This window comes from Brassica oleracea, chromosome C2 (genome assembly GCF_000695525.1).
Source record: "Brassica oleracea var. oleracea cultivar TO1000 chromosome C2, BOL, whole genome shotgun sequence".
Classification (NCBI taxonomy): domain Eukaryota; kingdom Viridiplantae; phylum Streptophyta; class Magnoliopsida; order Brassicales; family Brassicaceae; genus Brassica; species Brassica oleracea.
In genome coordinates, this window is record NC_027749.1 from 21,563,409 (window position 1) to 21,576,907 (window position 13,499).

The window sequence follows — 13,499 nt, forward strand, 5'->3', positions numbered from 1 at the left end:
TGTTTTATTTTTATTTGTACAACTTTGAATATTAACTAATATGATTTAAAATTTTAATTTTAATTTTATATTTTCCAATTTAAATATTAACTAACAAGGGTCCCTCGGTATATTCCGAGAGTTCATTTCCTCGGAATTTTAAAAAAATTAATTTTCCTCGGAATTAACAACAGGCGGGCTATGACATGTTCCTCGGAATATACCGGGGGACCCTTGCTCCTCGGAATTTTCCGAGGGTTCATTTCCTTGGAATTTTCCGATGAAAATTCCGAGGAACATTTCGTCGGAACTTCCGAGGTAAATTCCGAGGACGTTCTCCCTCGGTATATTCCGAGGAGATTTCCGACGAACTGGTGGTCCTCGGAGTTTCCTCGGAATTCCGTCGGAAAATTTCGAAGGATTTCCGAGGAGAATGGAATTTCCGAAGAGTTATTTCCGAGGACTTGTTTTGTCGGTATGTCGTCGAAATAACGTTATTCCAACGATATACCGACGATTTTTTCCCTCAGTATGTCGCTGTTTTCTTGTAGTAGTGTTAATAAGTTATTGTTTTCTTAAAGTATATGTCTATAAATGCTTAATGTAGTAGTTGTGATATATTTTTGCTGTAATTGTTGCCGGATATAAATGTATGTTATGAGTCATTAATATATTAATATAAAAGTCTACTGGTTTATATTGATTGATTTGACCCATAATACATACATTTGTGAGTTTGGGGTAGCTAAATTTTTTTTTTGTACTAAAATAAATGTTATTCTACCTCCCAAAAAAAAAAAAGGAGAAGGATTTTAAGGTTAGACTTGATCTAAGCATGTCTTAATCATCACCACTCAATTAAAGATCTGAGATGATTTAACTAACCACCCAATTACTTCTATATCAACTTGAACTTAAACTCGAACTCGCACGCCTGCTCATACAAAGGGGGAACTGCATCAAAAGTCAATATAATATAATATGTACGTAAAAATTCTATAAATTAATAATGACAAAACTATATTATTTTATTAATTTACCGATTTCTTAATTTATAAAAGATGTTTTTAGATTTATATATTTCAAATTACGTTTTATATAAAAAATAAGAAAAGTATTAATTTGTAAGGTTATATATTGATTAAATTTCACAAATTCAAAATTGTTTTTATCCAATAATTTGGTGTATAAAAACTATGTATCTCAAATTTCAATGCATTTTAAGTGTAAAATAATGAAATATAAACTATTTGAAAGTGTTTTAAAATTAAAAATACTCCATCGTGAATAAAAATAAAAAAAATACAATATTACAGTTACAATCTATAGTTATAATATATAAAAAAATTTAATTTTCAATTATTAAATTATGTTTATATTGATCAATGTAAATATTAACTTATTATTTTATCTATTTTTGCACTAAGGTTCTTAACCGATTCAACCAACCCAAGTATAGCAATGTTTTGAGCTACAACCTATAAGCAATTCACAGACCAAAAGAACAGTTCAGCCACATGTCAAAAATAACAGGTTTTGATACTTATTCATTTAGATAGCTACATACCATATCTGATGCGTGACAACCATCAACATGCTCTTTGTCCTTCTTTCGCTTAGTAGAAGTACCAACATCAATGGTATCTGGAACAACAGGTGGATCCACAATATTTTTTCTCTTCCTGGATTTGGTAGCAGCCACAGTATTGGGAAGTAATGGCTGCTACCAAATCCAAGAAGAGAAAAAATATTGTGGATCCACCTGTTGTTCCAGATACCATTGATGTTGGTACTTCTACTAAGCGAAAGAAGGACAAAGAGCATGTTGATGGTTGTCACGCATCAGATATGGTATGTAGCTATCTAAATGAATAAGTATCAAAACCTGTTATTTTTGACATGTGGCTGAACTGTTCTTTTGGTCTGTGAATTGCTTATAGGTTGTAGCTCACAACATCGCTATACTTGGGTTGGTTGAATCGGTTAAGAACCTTAGTGCAAAAATAGATAGAATAGATGTTAATGTAGCTGACAAGGTTAGCGAGAAACTGGACGCAACCATACAAGCTAAAGTGGATGCTAAGGTCGGTTTATATGAGAAAGAGATAATGGAGAAGATTGCCATGTTGGTGGAAGACATAAAGAATCTGAAAGAGAAGGCTTATGTAAACATTCATACTGATGTGGCTAACTCCAATGATCACAACTCCATTGCGCAAGAAGAGGATGATGATTCTAGCAATGCCTTGGTATGTTTTTTGAGACTGTTCTTGTTTGTTATTTTCTTAATTAATATCACTAACACTTGTATTCTACTACACAGTCATGGATGATTGAGAAGAAGATAAATTCACAAGATGGTTTACCAATTTAGTGTGTTGTTAAGAAGGAGAAAAAAACAAGTAAGGCTATGGAGACGAAGGTGTGTAAGACCATTGATGTGAATAAGAAAGGAAAGAAAGATGAAGTGCCACTAAAGAAAGTGAAGAAGGAAAAAGCAATTGTCATCCCAGAACTGAATGACATATCCATCTCTTCAAAAGACTGGCAGCAGCATTTGCAGTGGGAAAAGAGTGAAAAGTGTAGAGAAGCGATCGAAGCACTTACTTCAATTTTGGTGGAGCCTACACGTAGAAGAAAACCCCAGTTGACGAAGACTCAGCAATGGCCGTTCGTAGGGAATTCAACTGTCAAGCGTATAATCACTGGTGTCACTCCATCTACTGTGTCTTATGACCCATTTGCTAAGGTCGAGTCAGAGAAATTGACGAAAGTTATGGACTTCATTAAGCGAGATTTGTAAGTGTCTTCTCTTGCTTATTATCTTCCATCTTATCTTCATATATATGGTGCTTGATTGCTTTGTTTTTTTTCATTTTAGGGCCCAAGAGGAATCTGGCTATGGTGAGTTTAGCGCTAAGTTTTACTTAAAGATAATGGTGCCAAGAAATGTCTGGCCAACTGAAAATTACGGCTGGCTGTGTGATTCAGTGAGTTTTTCTAATCTGATTATGTGGCTTCACTAGAGTAATGGCTTACAGATTTTAAGTAGTTGTTTTTATTTTTACAGCAGCTTGCCGCAGCAATGCTCATGTTTCACAGACGTTCCATGCAATCCTCTTCTCCATATGCCTCCCGTCGAATTGCATTTCTAGATCGGTGGTTTGTGAAATCATGGGTTAATGACTTTGAGAAACAGGACAAGAACTCAATTGAGTTGTCAGATATGTACAGCAAGGCTTTCAACGGAGAATACCCGGAGCAGTTTGTGACTGGTAAGAAGTGGTTTAAAGATGTTGACAGCTTGTTCCTCTGCCAAAATATTAATGGAAACCACTGGGTTGCTCTACACATTGATTTACTCAAGTCAACAATCTATGTATATGATTGTATTCCGGATGTGATGAAGGCTCATAAGGACCTGCAGGAAGAGTTCAGGCCATTCACGAAAATGATTCCTTTGATTCTTAACAAGATGCTGCCTCCAACAAAAGGAAAGAAGTTTGAGCAGCAGTTTGCCTTACGTAGGCCCAAGAATGTTCCCCGGAATGATGACCCAGGAGATTGTGGTGTGTACTCTTTGAAGTACATTGAATGTCTGGCTATTGGATGTAATTTTCATGGCTTAAGTGATGAGATCATACCAGCACAAAGAATGAAGTTGGCAGCTGAGATCTATGAAGAGGTTGATGTTGAAGGATCGATTTAAATGTTGATGTCTGTTGTCGTATTATGTATAACTTGGATGATTTTTTTTTTGTAATATCTCAGTACTTGTCGTATTATGTATAACTTGGATGATTTTATTTTAGTACTTGTAGTATTTCAGTTTTTATCGTATTGTGTATAACTTGATAAGCCTTGCATAATATTATGGCAATCAGAAACTAATGATTAAAGCATCAAAGTAAATGAAAAGTAATGCAGCACCAAAGATCAAAGTGCAAAAGTAATGCAACACCAAGTATCAAAGTGCGAAAGTAATGCAACACCAAAGATTATACCACTGAATGTAACACTAACCTAGATCAAAAAAATCACTTAAAAGGACATGTTTTAGAATTATGTCCCGTCTGGTTACAAATTCTACATGTGTGTTCCTTCCTTGGCCGCTTTTTATCTGCAACTTTCTCCAAAATAGATTTATGTCTTGATTTTTTTGGTCTTCCTGGTGGTTGACGGACATCAGGTGGTAAACAGATTTTCTTTGCAACTTCATCTGGAATTGGAACAGCATCATCTTTCGGCATAACTGCATTGGAATATGCATTGTAAAGGTACTACTTCCGATAGTAACGGTGACAAAGTGATATACGTGATATCTTTCTAGCTTCCGCGGCGGCTATAGCATGGGCACATGGTAGCTTCTCCAAATCAAATCTACGGCAAGAACATGTCTTCTCAATCTGATTTACAACATGTAATGATGAGACTCCTGTCACTTGTGATTGATGGCTGTCTATTGCTTGAACCTTTAGTACATTAGAAGTAGGTATCCTGCCCTGCAAATGTTACAGCTTTAAATATTAGCAAAAAGTCTAACGAAACAAATAACCTGATTCAAATATATTACCTCCAACACCTTCTCTACACCACGCGTCAGAGAGGTCTTCATCAACTCAGCATCATATTTTCTTGTTGCAAACCAGCGTGTCATCATTAATCGGATTGACTCCAAAAGGTGAACAATGGGCAAGCTTCTAGCACCCGACAAAGCTTTGTTTATGGATTCAGCTATGTTACTTGTAAGGAGGTTATATCTATCACCTCTAAAATGAGCTCGTGCCCACTTACGTACATCAGCACGTTCCAAGTAAGCATGCAAATCTGGATTTAACTCTTCGATTCTCTCGAAAGTTGCTTGAAATTCAGTTAACCTAAAACAGTAGGCGGCTCTTTTGACCAATCCAAACAAATCACGCCCTCTGAATCGTAACAAGATGTTTTTATATAAGTGGTATGTGCAAATTTCCCTGCTTGCCAATGGATATACCACTGCAATAGCTTTCTCTATTGACTTGTGCCTGTCAGAGATTAACGCCAATCCTGCATCATCTGGTATCACACGGCTGAGTTGGCGGAAAAACCATGTCCATGATTCATCATTCTCTGTGTCAACCACAGCAAACGCAATTGGAAAGATTTGAAATTTATCATCCTGTGATGTTGCAATCAGAAGCGTTCCTTTGTATTTTCCTTGCAAAAACGTTCCATCAACCACCACAACCTTCCTCATAAATGGAAAGCCAGCAATGCTAGCGCCGAATGCAAGGAATAAGTATTTAAATCTGTTTTTTGTATCAACTTCCAATTGAGTTAAAGTTCCTGGATTTGACATTCTAATCATCTGCAGGTAAGTAGGTAATTCCTGATATCCATTCTGTGAAGAACCCATTACGAGATCTCTAGCAGCTATAAGTGTACGGCGAGCTTTCCAGTAATCCATCTGCATTATACAAAAACAGTAGCCCATTTAAAAAGAAGTAAAGGTCAGACAAGAAACTATATTAGATATGCGTAAATGTAGTTGACCTTGGTTCCAAAGCTCAAATTCATAGCACTAGAAACATGACGTGGCAAAACAGATGATTCAACCCCACCAACATAGTCTTTGCACAAGAGTCCAAGAATTTCAGGGGTAGCTTGTCGGGAACGAGATGAACGTTCTGTTACAGAGCAGGTATGTTCATCTACATATACTCGGATAGTAAACTTTGAAGACTCACCTACTGGGGAAGCTCTAAGATTCCACGTACAACCTGCTAACCAACATTTAACACGAAACAATTTTGTTGTAGATCTATCCACATCAAAATCGAAACGTTTGACAACCGAATGTATCTTCAGACGTGTCTCCAATTCATCTTTTCAATCGTAACTTTGCCCCACTGCAAATTTGAATGAGCGCAAATCATCAATACTCTTTGGAGACTCTCTTTCTTGTGTTTTAAGGAGTCTAGCATAAATCATATTGGTGCAAGATCCCGGGGCTTCTTCTACATGGTTTGGTGGAAGACAGTATGTAGAAAAGTTTTCATCATCGGATGTCGCTCCATCAGAATCATCACAGTAATCAAATCGATCACCCTCTTCGGCTGTATCTTCTTCGTCTTCACACAACAGGTCATCTCTTTCTAAGGGTTGTTTCTGATCTTCGACAGCTCTTTCCCCAACATTTTTTTTCACTTTAAACTCTACACATACTCGAACATTCTCAACTTTGCAAAGACCCAAGAATGCATGAAACTGCCGATCATTTCCTATTTTCACAGGTGGTGTATCGTTGTTTTGTTTTTGTAGATTCCGCTTCGGCAAAACGTACCTCAGGTCCAAATCGTTTTCTGCAAAATCTACTCCGTAATCCTCAAGTATGATTTTCACAAAATCTTCAAATCGAGTGTCTTCATTAGCAACAACCAATATGTTCCCTCGCTCATTATCTACTTCAAATAACCACTTCGTTTTCTCAACTTTCCACTTCCCACATACGAGAATTATGTTTTCCTTAATTCACTCCGTCAATATGAATTAAAAGATGCAATTGTAAATTACCATGAAAGTGGACCACATTTTGTTCAGTGAAAGGTAACAAGAAGAAGACGACAAAGAACGTAAAACCTAATTAAATTGAGATCTCCTAATCTATTAGTTTAAACCAAGGTTCTAAATTGGTATAACTTAATTTAAACCGAAAATAATTGTAAACCAAATTTCAAAATTAATTAAAACCAAATTCAATCAATCTAAACCCGGATCCAATTTAGATTAAGGGATTAAATCAAAATTATTTGAATTTAGCCACTCTAGTAATTAAAATTTATCACAAAAGTATGCCGCCAAAGACAGTAATAAAACAAATCTGCCACCAAGTGTATACAAAAGTCGATCGCAAATTTAAATCGGGTACACATATCTTTCATGAAAATTTATTTCTATTACCGATAAACATATCTGTTGAAAAACTCTGACTACTTCCAAAAAAAAACTGATAACTTCAACAAATCGGTTACTACATATGACAGACTTTTAAAGATAAATCTTTCAACATTATTAAATTGGCCACACAAATCTGCTAGCTTAAAAACATCTGCTGTAACAGAAAACGCGGCCATCAAATACATGGCAGATATAAATTTTACAACAGTTTAATTTAACAGATTTATCTTCAAATAGATTTGTTTTTCGTTAAATAAATCTGCCGTCGAATTTTTTTTAATAATTTTAAATGGCATTTTTGTAATATTACTTTGTGATCATAACTATAATCGGGGGTATTTTTGACCAAAAAATATTGTTAGTAATTTTAATTTTTTAAGAGTTATTCTAGTCATTTCTAAACTAATTAGAGTCATTCTAGTCAACTTCCCTAAAAGAATAATACTTCTCTTCATAACTTCCCATGATTTCGCTTTTCTTGGGCACAGAAATCTGAGAAGTTGATACTCGGACGAGACCCCAGCCATGACAGAAGAGGGACATCAGCTCCTTCTATCCGGTTCCCAAATTTCTCTCCTAGACCAGGGACAGACTCAAAAATCCATATTAAGAGAACATGAACACAGCCATGAAGTGTGTAACTCTTCTTCCTTTCATATGTGAGTACTTTAATAGACTCAAGAAGGCTGCTAAATCCTACACGACCCCATGGATATCTCTGGAAAGCTTTTGGGTCCATCACCCTTTTAGCACATTGCAAAGGAATTCTACTGTTGCTCGAAATTCCAAAAATCCCAATGCATAGCAGACACAACAAACCTACCATCAATCGCTTCTCTCAAGACCAATTTCTGCAAATAGTTAAAACGGCTTGTAGCTCTTTCAATGTAGGACCTTCTGAAGTCGGAACTTTCATGTCCAGCCAAAAACTTTCATGCTCCACATCCCAAATCTCATCCTTATCGAAAGGATCACAATTTAGTCCTGTAATTTCTTCAAACTCATATAGAGAGAACCGCTACGGCATACAATCTATCAACGACCACATCTCATGACTGCTCTCTATGGCCAATTGATTGACAAGAAAATGGTGAACGCAAGAGGCAGACCAAGTGTATTCCAACTCTTTCAGCTTCACAATCACTCCAACAGCTGATTCCCTCAAGTCAGACACAACATCATCCCCAACAGATTCTAGCACGGTTTGAACGTTGGCCAAGAAACAACTATGGTTCATGCTCCTACTCTGAATTGGGGTTTTGCCAACATCATAGAGACGACGAGGATACTTTGAACCCGAAGAAGAAGCCATACATGTAAAAAGAAATTGAAAACAAAGAAATGAGAAATAGAGAAATCGAGTAGCACAATTGATGTTTTAATTTTCAGTCGATTAACATAGATTTCGTACTAACATACAATAGTTTATAGAGAAACAGAGAAAACCCAAATCAATTTTCGAAATTGGAAATTAGGGATTTCGAATTGGGAATTAGGGATTTTGAATTGGGAATTAGGGTTTTACAATTTAACATGCAATCAATCAATCTATGCAAAAAGGAACTTCAAATAGCATAGATTATGTCTTACAGAATCAAGTAACTCGATTTATGGTGGAGGACCGATTTGAAATCGAGTTATTTTGTCTCACCGATGACAGAGACGAACTCGATGGAGATGTAGAGGAAAACGGAGATGAAGAAGATTGACGGTGGAGATAGAAGTGATGAAGGTTGAGTGGAGATGGAGATGGTGGCGTCGGAGATTGGTGGGAGATGAAGATGGAAGAGTGTCGTGAGGAAGAAGATCCGACAGGTTTCTTTGTTTCCTTTTTTTTAATTATAATGTATATATTTTTATTAATAAATTATAATAAGTAAATGTGTTTAGAAGGGTGGTATTTTAGTAATTTTGTATGTGTTGCCATTTATTCTAGTATTTACAAAATTATAAGAGTCATTCTAATATTTAGTAACATGATTAGAGTCATTCTAAGTAATTAGCACTATAAATATTCCGAAGAATAATTGACACAAGCAAGTTTCGCTCCTGTTCTGATTTGCTTGTCAACATGAAATATATAGTCTGAAACCAACAACAAAAAACAATTACTATGGTAAAGATTCTGACGATGCATGGTACCGTGCAAAATAACCCATCAAATCTATTAGCAACCAGACAACTACCATGAAATCTTGCATCATCCAGTAGGCAGAACCACATTTTATATTACTCAAATGTCTAATATGAATATATATTATAAGTTATAACTCATCAAGACTCAAAACCTGGAGAAGTGCGCTTAGTAAAGAAGCTAGGGGGTGCAGAGTGGTATTTAAGCTGGTAAAGGATATACCTTTGAGGTCACCATTCCTTCCTGCAATGAACATCTCCAACCAAGTCAGCAAGTAGATAACACAAATGAGACATCAACATCAACTAAAGTAAACCTAGACATACCCAATAAGAAATCAAGAGACCTAATGTTAGCAATGGGATTCTCTCAAACCATGATCTCCAAGGAAGTGATTTTATCAGCCACCGTCCCTGACTTCTCAGAGCAGGGATCGCCATCTTCATATCTCCACTCCAGTCCTAAGTCCTAACTCCCTCTTCTTCTCCACCTCCCCTCCTTGTTCGTCCAGTTACCTCCTCCGCCTAAAACCTTCTCCTCAAGCTCCTCTGCATCATTGTACCACTCCAAGCTCAATAAACTCGCTTTCACTAACGGTAACTTAGGTAAAGTCTTGAAATTTTCGAAAAGTTTTGTCTTAAAGGCACTGTTCTCATCGTCTACACACACACAAAAAAATCAGTCTTTGGCTTCTTCTTTGTGTCTACTTGTGTAACCTTGTTCTTGTTATTGTTCTTCTGAGCATTGGTGAAGAGACAGTATCTGTGCATCACCTGGGGTACTTGATGCTTGTCATGTTGCAACTGGGCTCAGCAACTCTCAACTCCAGCTATGGAACTCTGCATCCAACCGTTAACTTAGAACATTTGAGGCACAACCGGACTTTAGCACAGCCGGATAAAACATTCTCTTTGACATCAAATTTAAAAGTGTCAATATACATAAATTTAGTGATCTATAAGTTATAAAAAAACTAATAAAGTTATACTAAAATATTTTTACTTTCCAAAATCTAAGGATGGACCATGAATGGAGGGTGTCCAACTGTGTGTCACCATCAGTCTAGAGTTGGATCATCGACATGGAACAATCACATCATTGACAGCGGAAGGGATGGATGGACAGATAATTGTAACAAGTAACAATGATATCCATAAGGTCACATTCACATGTTGTAGGAACTTACGGGGGGTCACACTGGAAAGATATGTGTGCTCTGGAAAGCAGCCAGCAGTGAGGCAACGACAATTTGGTAGTCAGTCTGTTGGGTCCTCAAATTCGACCACAATGGCTGCACATGCTTGAAGAAGATCCTCTCTTGTGGAAGCTCTTTACGTGGTGTCTTTGTCAAGCGAGTTTGCTTGCAACCAGTAAAGCCAGTCCTGGTACTATCTGTTTTTTTTTTTTGAAAAATTTTTAAATTTATTCATATCAAAAAAAACTTTTGTACAGAGATACTGCTAATTTTTTAAGACTGAGAACAAAACATAACTCAATCTAATAAAACTCAAAAAGAGAAGAAAACTCAGCTCCTCCCCATCCACACTTCCATTACTCTCTCATATTTTCTGTCATTCTTCTTCCGAAGGGAGGTGATTGTATTCCTCACCAGCTTATCCATCCGAACAGTCAAACAATTTGCTGGCTGAGAAGATTCTCCCACTCGTCTAACATTCCTCTCTTGCCAAAGGCCATAGATCACTGCTTGAAAGCTATATCTCAAAAGGAAAGTAGCAACTCTCTCCTGCAAACCATTCACCACCACTTGAATCACCTGATTCCAACTCCAACCACCATTTCCCGCCAGATTACCATTGACCCCCTTTCACACTTCTCTTGAATAGAGACAATAAAAAAACAAATGATCTCTGGTTTCATCCTCCACCTTGCAAAGCCAGCAAGTAGTGATGGCTTGAGGATTCCATTTTAACACCCTGTCTCATGTGGCAAGCCTATTATGCATAGCAAGCCACGCTATGAAAACAAACTTGGGAGTAGCCTCCGAGAATCAGATCCCTTTGCTCCACCCCACCTTCGGCGACACATTTTTTGTAATGTTCCATGTGTGAGAAGTAAGAAAACCCGGCTTAATATCCCCATTTTCCCTCTTCCACAAAAAATCATCCTCCAAAGTGTTAAGACCTCTGTTTTTCAATCTCATCACCTCATGTTCTATCTGTCTAAACACCGGGGGCCTATGCAATCTTGAACGATACAGCTGGATAGCTCTTTCCACCATAGTGTACAGAGGTATACCCAGAGCAATACAACCACCTTCCCCTGTTAGCTCAATCAATTTTCCCAAAGAAGACCAATTATCCCACGAGAAGTAAGTGTTTGAACCACTCTGAATATCCACTTGAGTTAACTGATAAGTTAAAGGCCTGAATTTCAACAGTTTCTTCCACATCCAAGAACCCAACAAGCTGCTCTCTTTAACACTCCAAAACGATCCCTTCCTGATAAGATACTTCCAAATCCAACGCACCCACAGAGAAGATCGAGTAGATAACAGTCTCCAAATAAGCTTTAAGCAGTAAACATTATTTGCTTCAGTGAGATTGCGCAACCCCAACCCACCTTCATCTTTCGGTTTACAAACATCAACCCATGATATCTTTGATTTATGAGTTGAGAGCACTGGTCCAGACCATAAGAAAGCCGCGCAGATACTATTTATCTCTTGGATACACTGGTTTGGCAATCTGAAGGCAGACATCCAGAAACTTGTAATGCTATACAAGACAGAACCTATAAGCTGAAGTCTTCCAGCAAACGTGAGGTGCCTCGCTGATATCTTGCATATTTCCATTGTCTTATCCATTCACCCATGTGCATTTTGATCATATAGACTAGGATTTAGCCATGTTTAGGTTGCATTTTGCATACATGAGTCCTTATCAGATATTGGAGTCTCTTCCGATCTGGGTGCATTTGGAGCTCAAAAGAGGTGATAAAGGTGATCATTGGACGAGCAGTGCATGGGAGCGACCTCACCGGAGCGACATCGTGAAGTCGCTGTGACACCCTTTCAGAGCGACTTGGGCAGAGCGACACCCCGATGTCGCTCGCGTCTCCATCACCCAGAGCAACGTGACCAGAGTGACGCAGCGAGGTCGCTCGCGTCTTCATCATTCGGAGCGACGTGACCGGAGCGACGCAGCGAGGTCGCTCGCAAGGAGCGACCCAGAGCGACGTCTCGCAGCGACCCCTCCAGGTCGCTCCCGAAGCCTGGAGCGACCTCTCGGAGCGACTACTGGAGGTCGCTGCGCGATGTCTGATTGCTCAAATTCAGATGTTTTAGAGTAGATCATTCCAAAACCTTGCTAGTAGAGTAATCATAATGCATCTTCTGAGTTAGCTTCTCAAAAGTTGATTTTTAGGCATTTCCCACCCAAAAGGTGTTCGATGAAATGCCTGAAACAACTCTTCTAAGCTTTTAGCATATTTTGCCAAAGACATTTGTTGTTAGAAATGCTAAGATAGCCTTAGACCTGTTAGTAATGATTGCTTCCATATTATTCAACCGAAGACATTTGTTGTTTGAAATGTGTTAGTAAATGAACATTCATCTAGACATAGAGTTGGTTTAGAATCGTGTCTAAGCTTAAGGTTGATAGTTTGATTGTTCCTTTGCCATCCTTAGTTCGAAACTTGATCACCCAAGGTCTAATTCCTATGCCCATGAGTTCTCATTTCCTTAGTTAAGAAAGTCAACTCATTTACCATTTTAATTATTCTGAAACTGCATTAGTAATAATCATTAGTTTAGAAAACCTTTAAAATCATCGGTTGCACTTAGATTAAGTAAGTACTTGCATTCTCAGTGCTTGAAATCCCTTAGAATTGGTTCGACAATCATTTATACTACAACATTTGTCTTAGGAGCCTTGAAAACTCCTAATATAAAATTGGCGCCGTTGCCAAATTCTAAGCAGATTTGAACATTGAGATTTAGTCATTTGCTTGAGACTAAGTCATTTTTATTTTTTTTAGTTACTGATTCTCCTTCTTCACCTCCCTTTAATTTACAGGTGTATGAACTTGAGGAGCAGGGGTCCATCAAACCTAGTTCCAAGAGCCGCAGACATCAGAGCTTTAGAGAGAGAGTGTGCTAGAATGAGAAGAGAAGAAGAGCAACAGTCTCACTTGCAGAGATTGGATACTGATATGGGAGACATACCTCAAAATGATGCCAACAACGTTCCACAAAATCAACAGCGAGCAGCTCGACCCATTGGCACTTATGACTGCCACAACATTCATGGTCATAGATTGGGAATCCGAGCACCAGCCGTAGCAGCCAACAACTTTGAGATCAAATCAGGACTTCTCAACGTGATCGAGAACAACAAGTATCATGGCTTGGCTCTAGAGGACCCTTTTGATCACTTGGACAGATTCGACAGCTACTGTGGGTTGTAAAAAACCAATGGTGTGTCTGAGGATG

At 37.9% G+C, this 13,499-nt stretch overlaps 1 protein-coding gene and 2 pseudogenes across 1 annotated transcript; 1 reads left to right on the top strand and 2 right to left on the bottom strand.

The window, feature by feature from the left end:
* Window positions 1–1,695: 1,695 nt before the first annotated feature.
* On the top strand, window positions 1,696–3,688 carry LOC106323687 (annotated as a pseudogene).
* A 571-nt stretch (window positions 3,689–4,259) lies between these two features.
* On the bottom strand, window positions 4,260–8,227 carry LOC106323688. Its single transcript, XM_013761774.1, has 5 exons — window positions 7,945–8,227; window positions 5,859–6,419; window positions 5,512–5,738; window positions 4,553–5,425; window positions 4,260–4,481 (listed from the first exon to the last, which is right to left on the bottom strand). The coding sequence occupies exons 1-5, from the start codon at window positions 8,225–8,227 to the stop codon at window positions 4,260–4,262; spliced, it is 2,166 nt and encodes a 721-aa protein (XP_013617228.1).
* A 2,830-nt stretch (window positions 8,228–11,057) lies between these two features.
* LOC106323689 overlaps window positions 11,058–13,499 on the bottom strand; it is a 16,734-nt pseudogene continuing 14,292 nt past the window's right edge.

Excerpts from the sequence above, each read along its gene's own strand:
- LOC106323688 (XM_013761774.1), bottom strand. The coding sequence starts at position 8,227 with ATGGCTTCTTCTTCGGGTTCAAAGTATCCTCGTCGTCTCTATGATGTT. Across the intron at positions 5,739-5,858 it reads CAAATTTGCAGTGGGGCAAA|GTTGTACGTGGAATCTTAGA; the intron begins GTTACGATTGAA and ends GTTGGTTAGCAG. Across the intron at positions 5,426-5,511 it reads ATTTGAGCTTTGGAACCAAG|ATGGATTACTGGAAAGCTCG; the intron begins GTCAACTACATT and ends TGTATAATGCAG.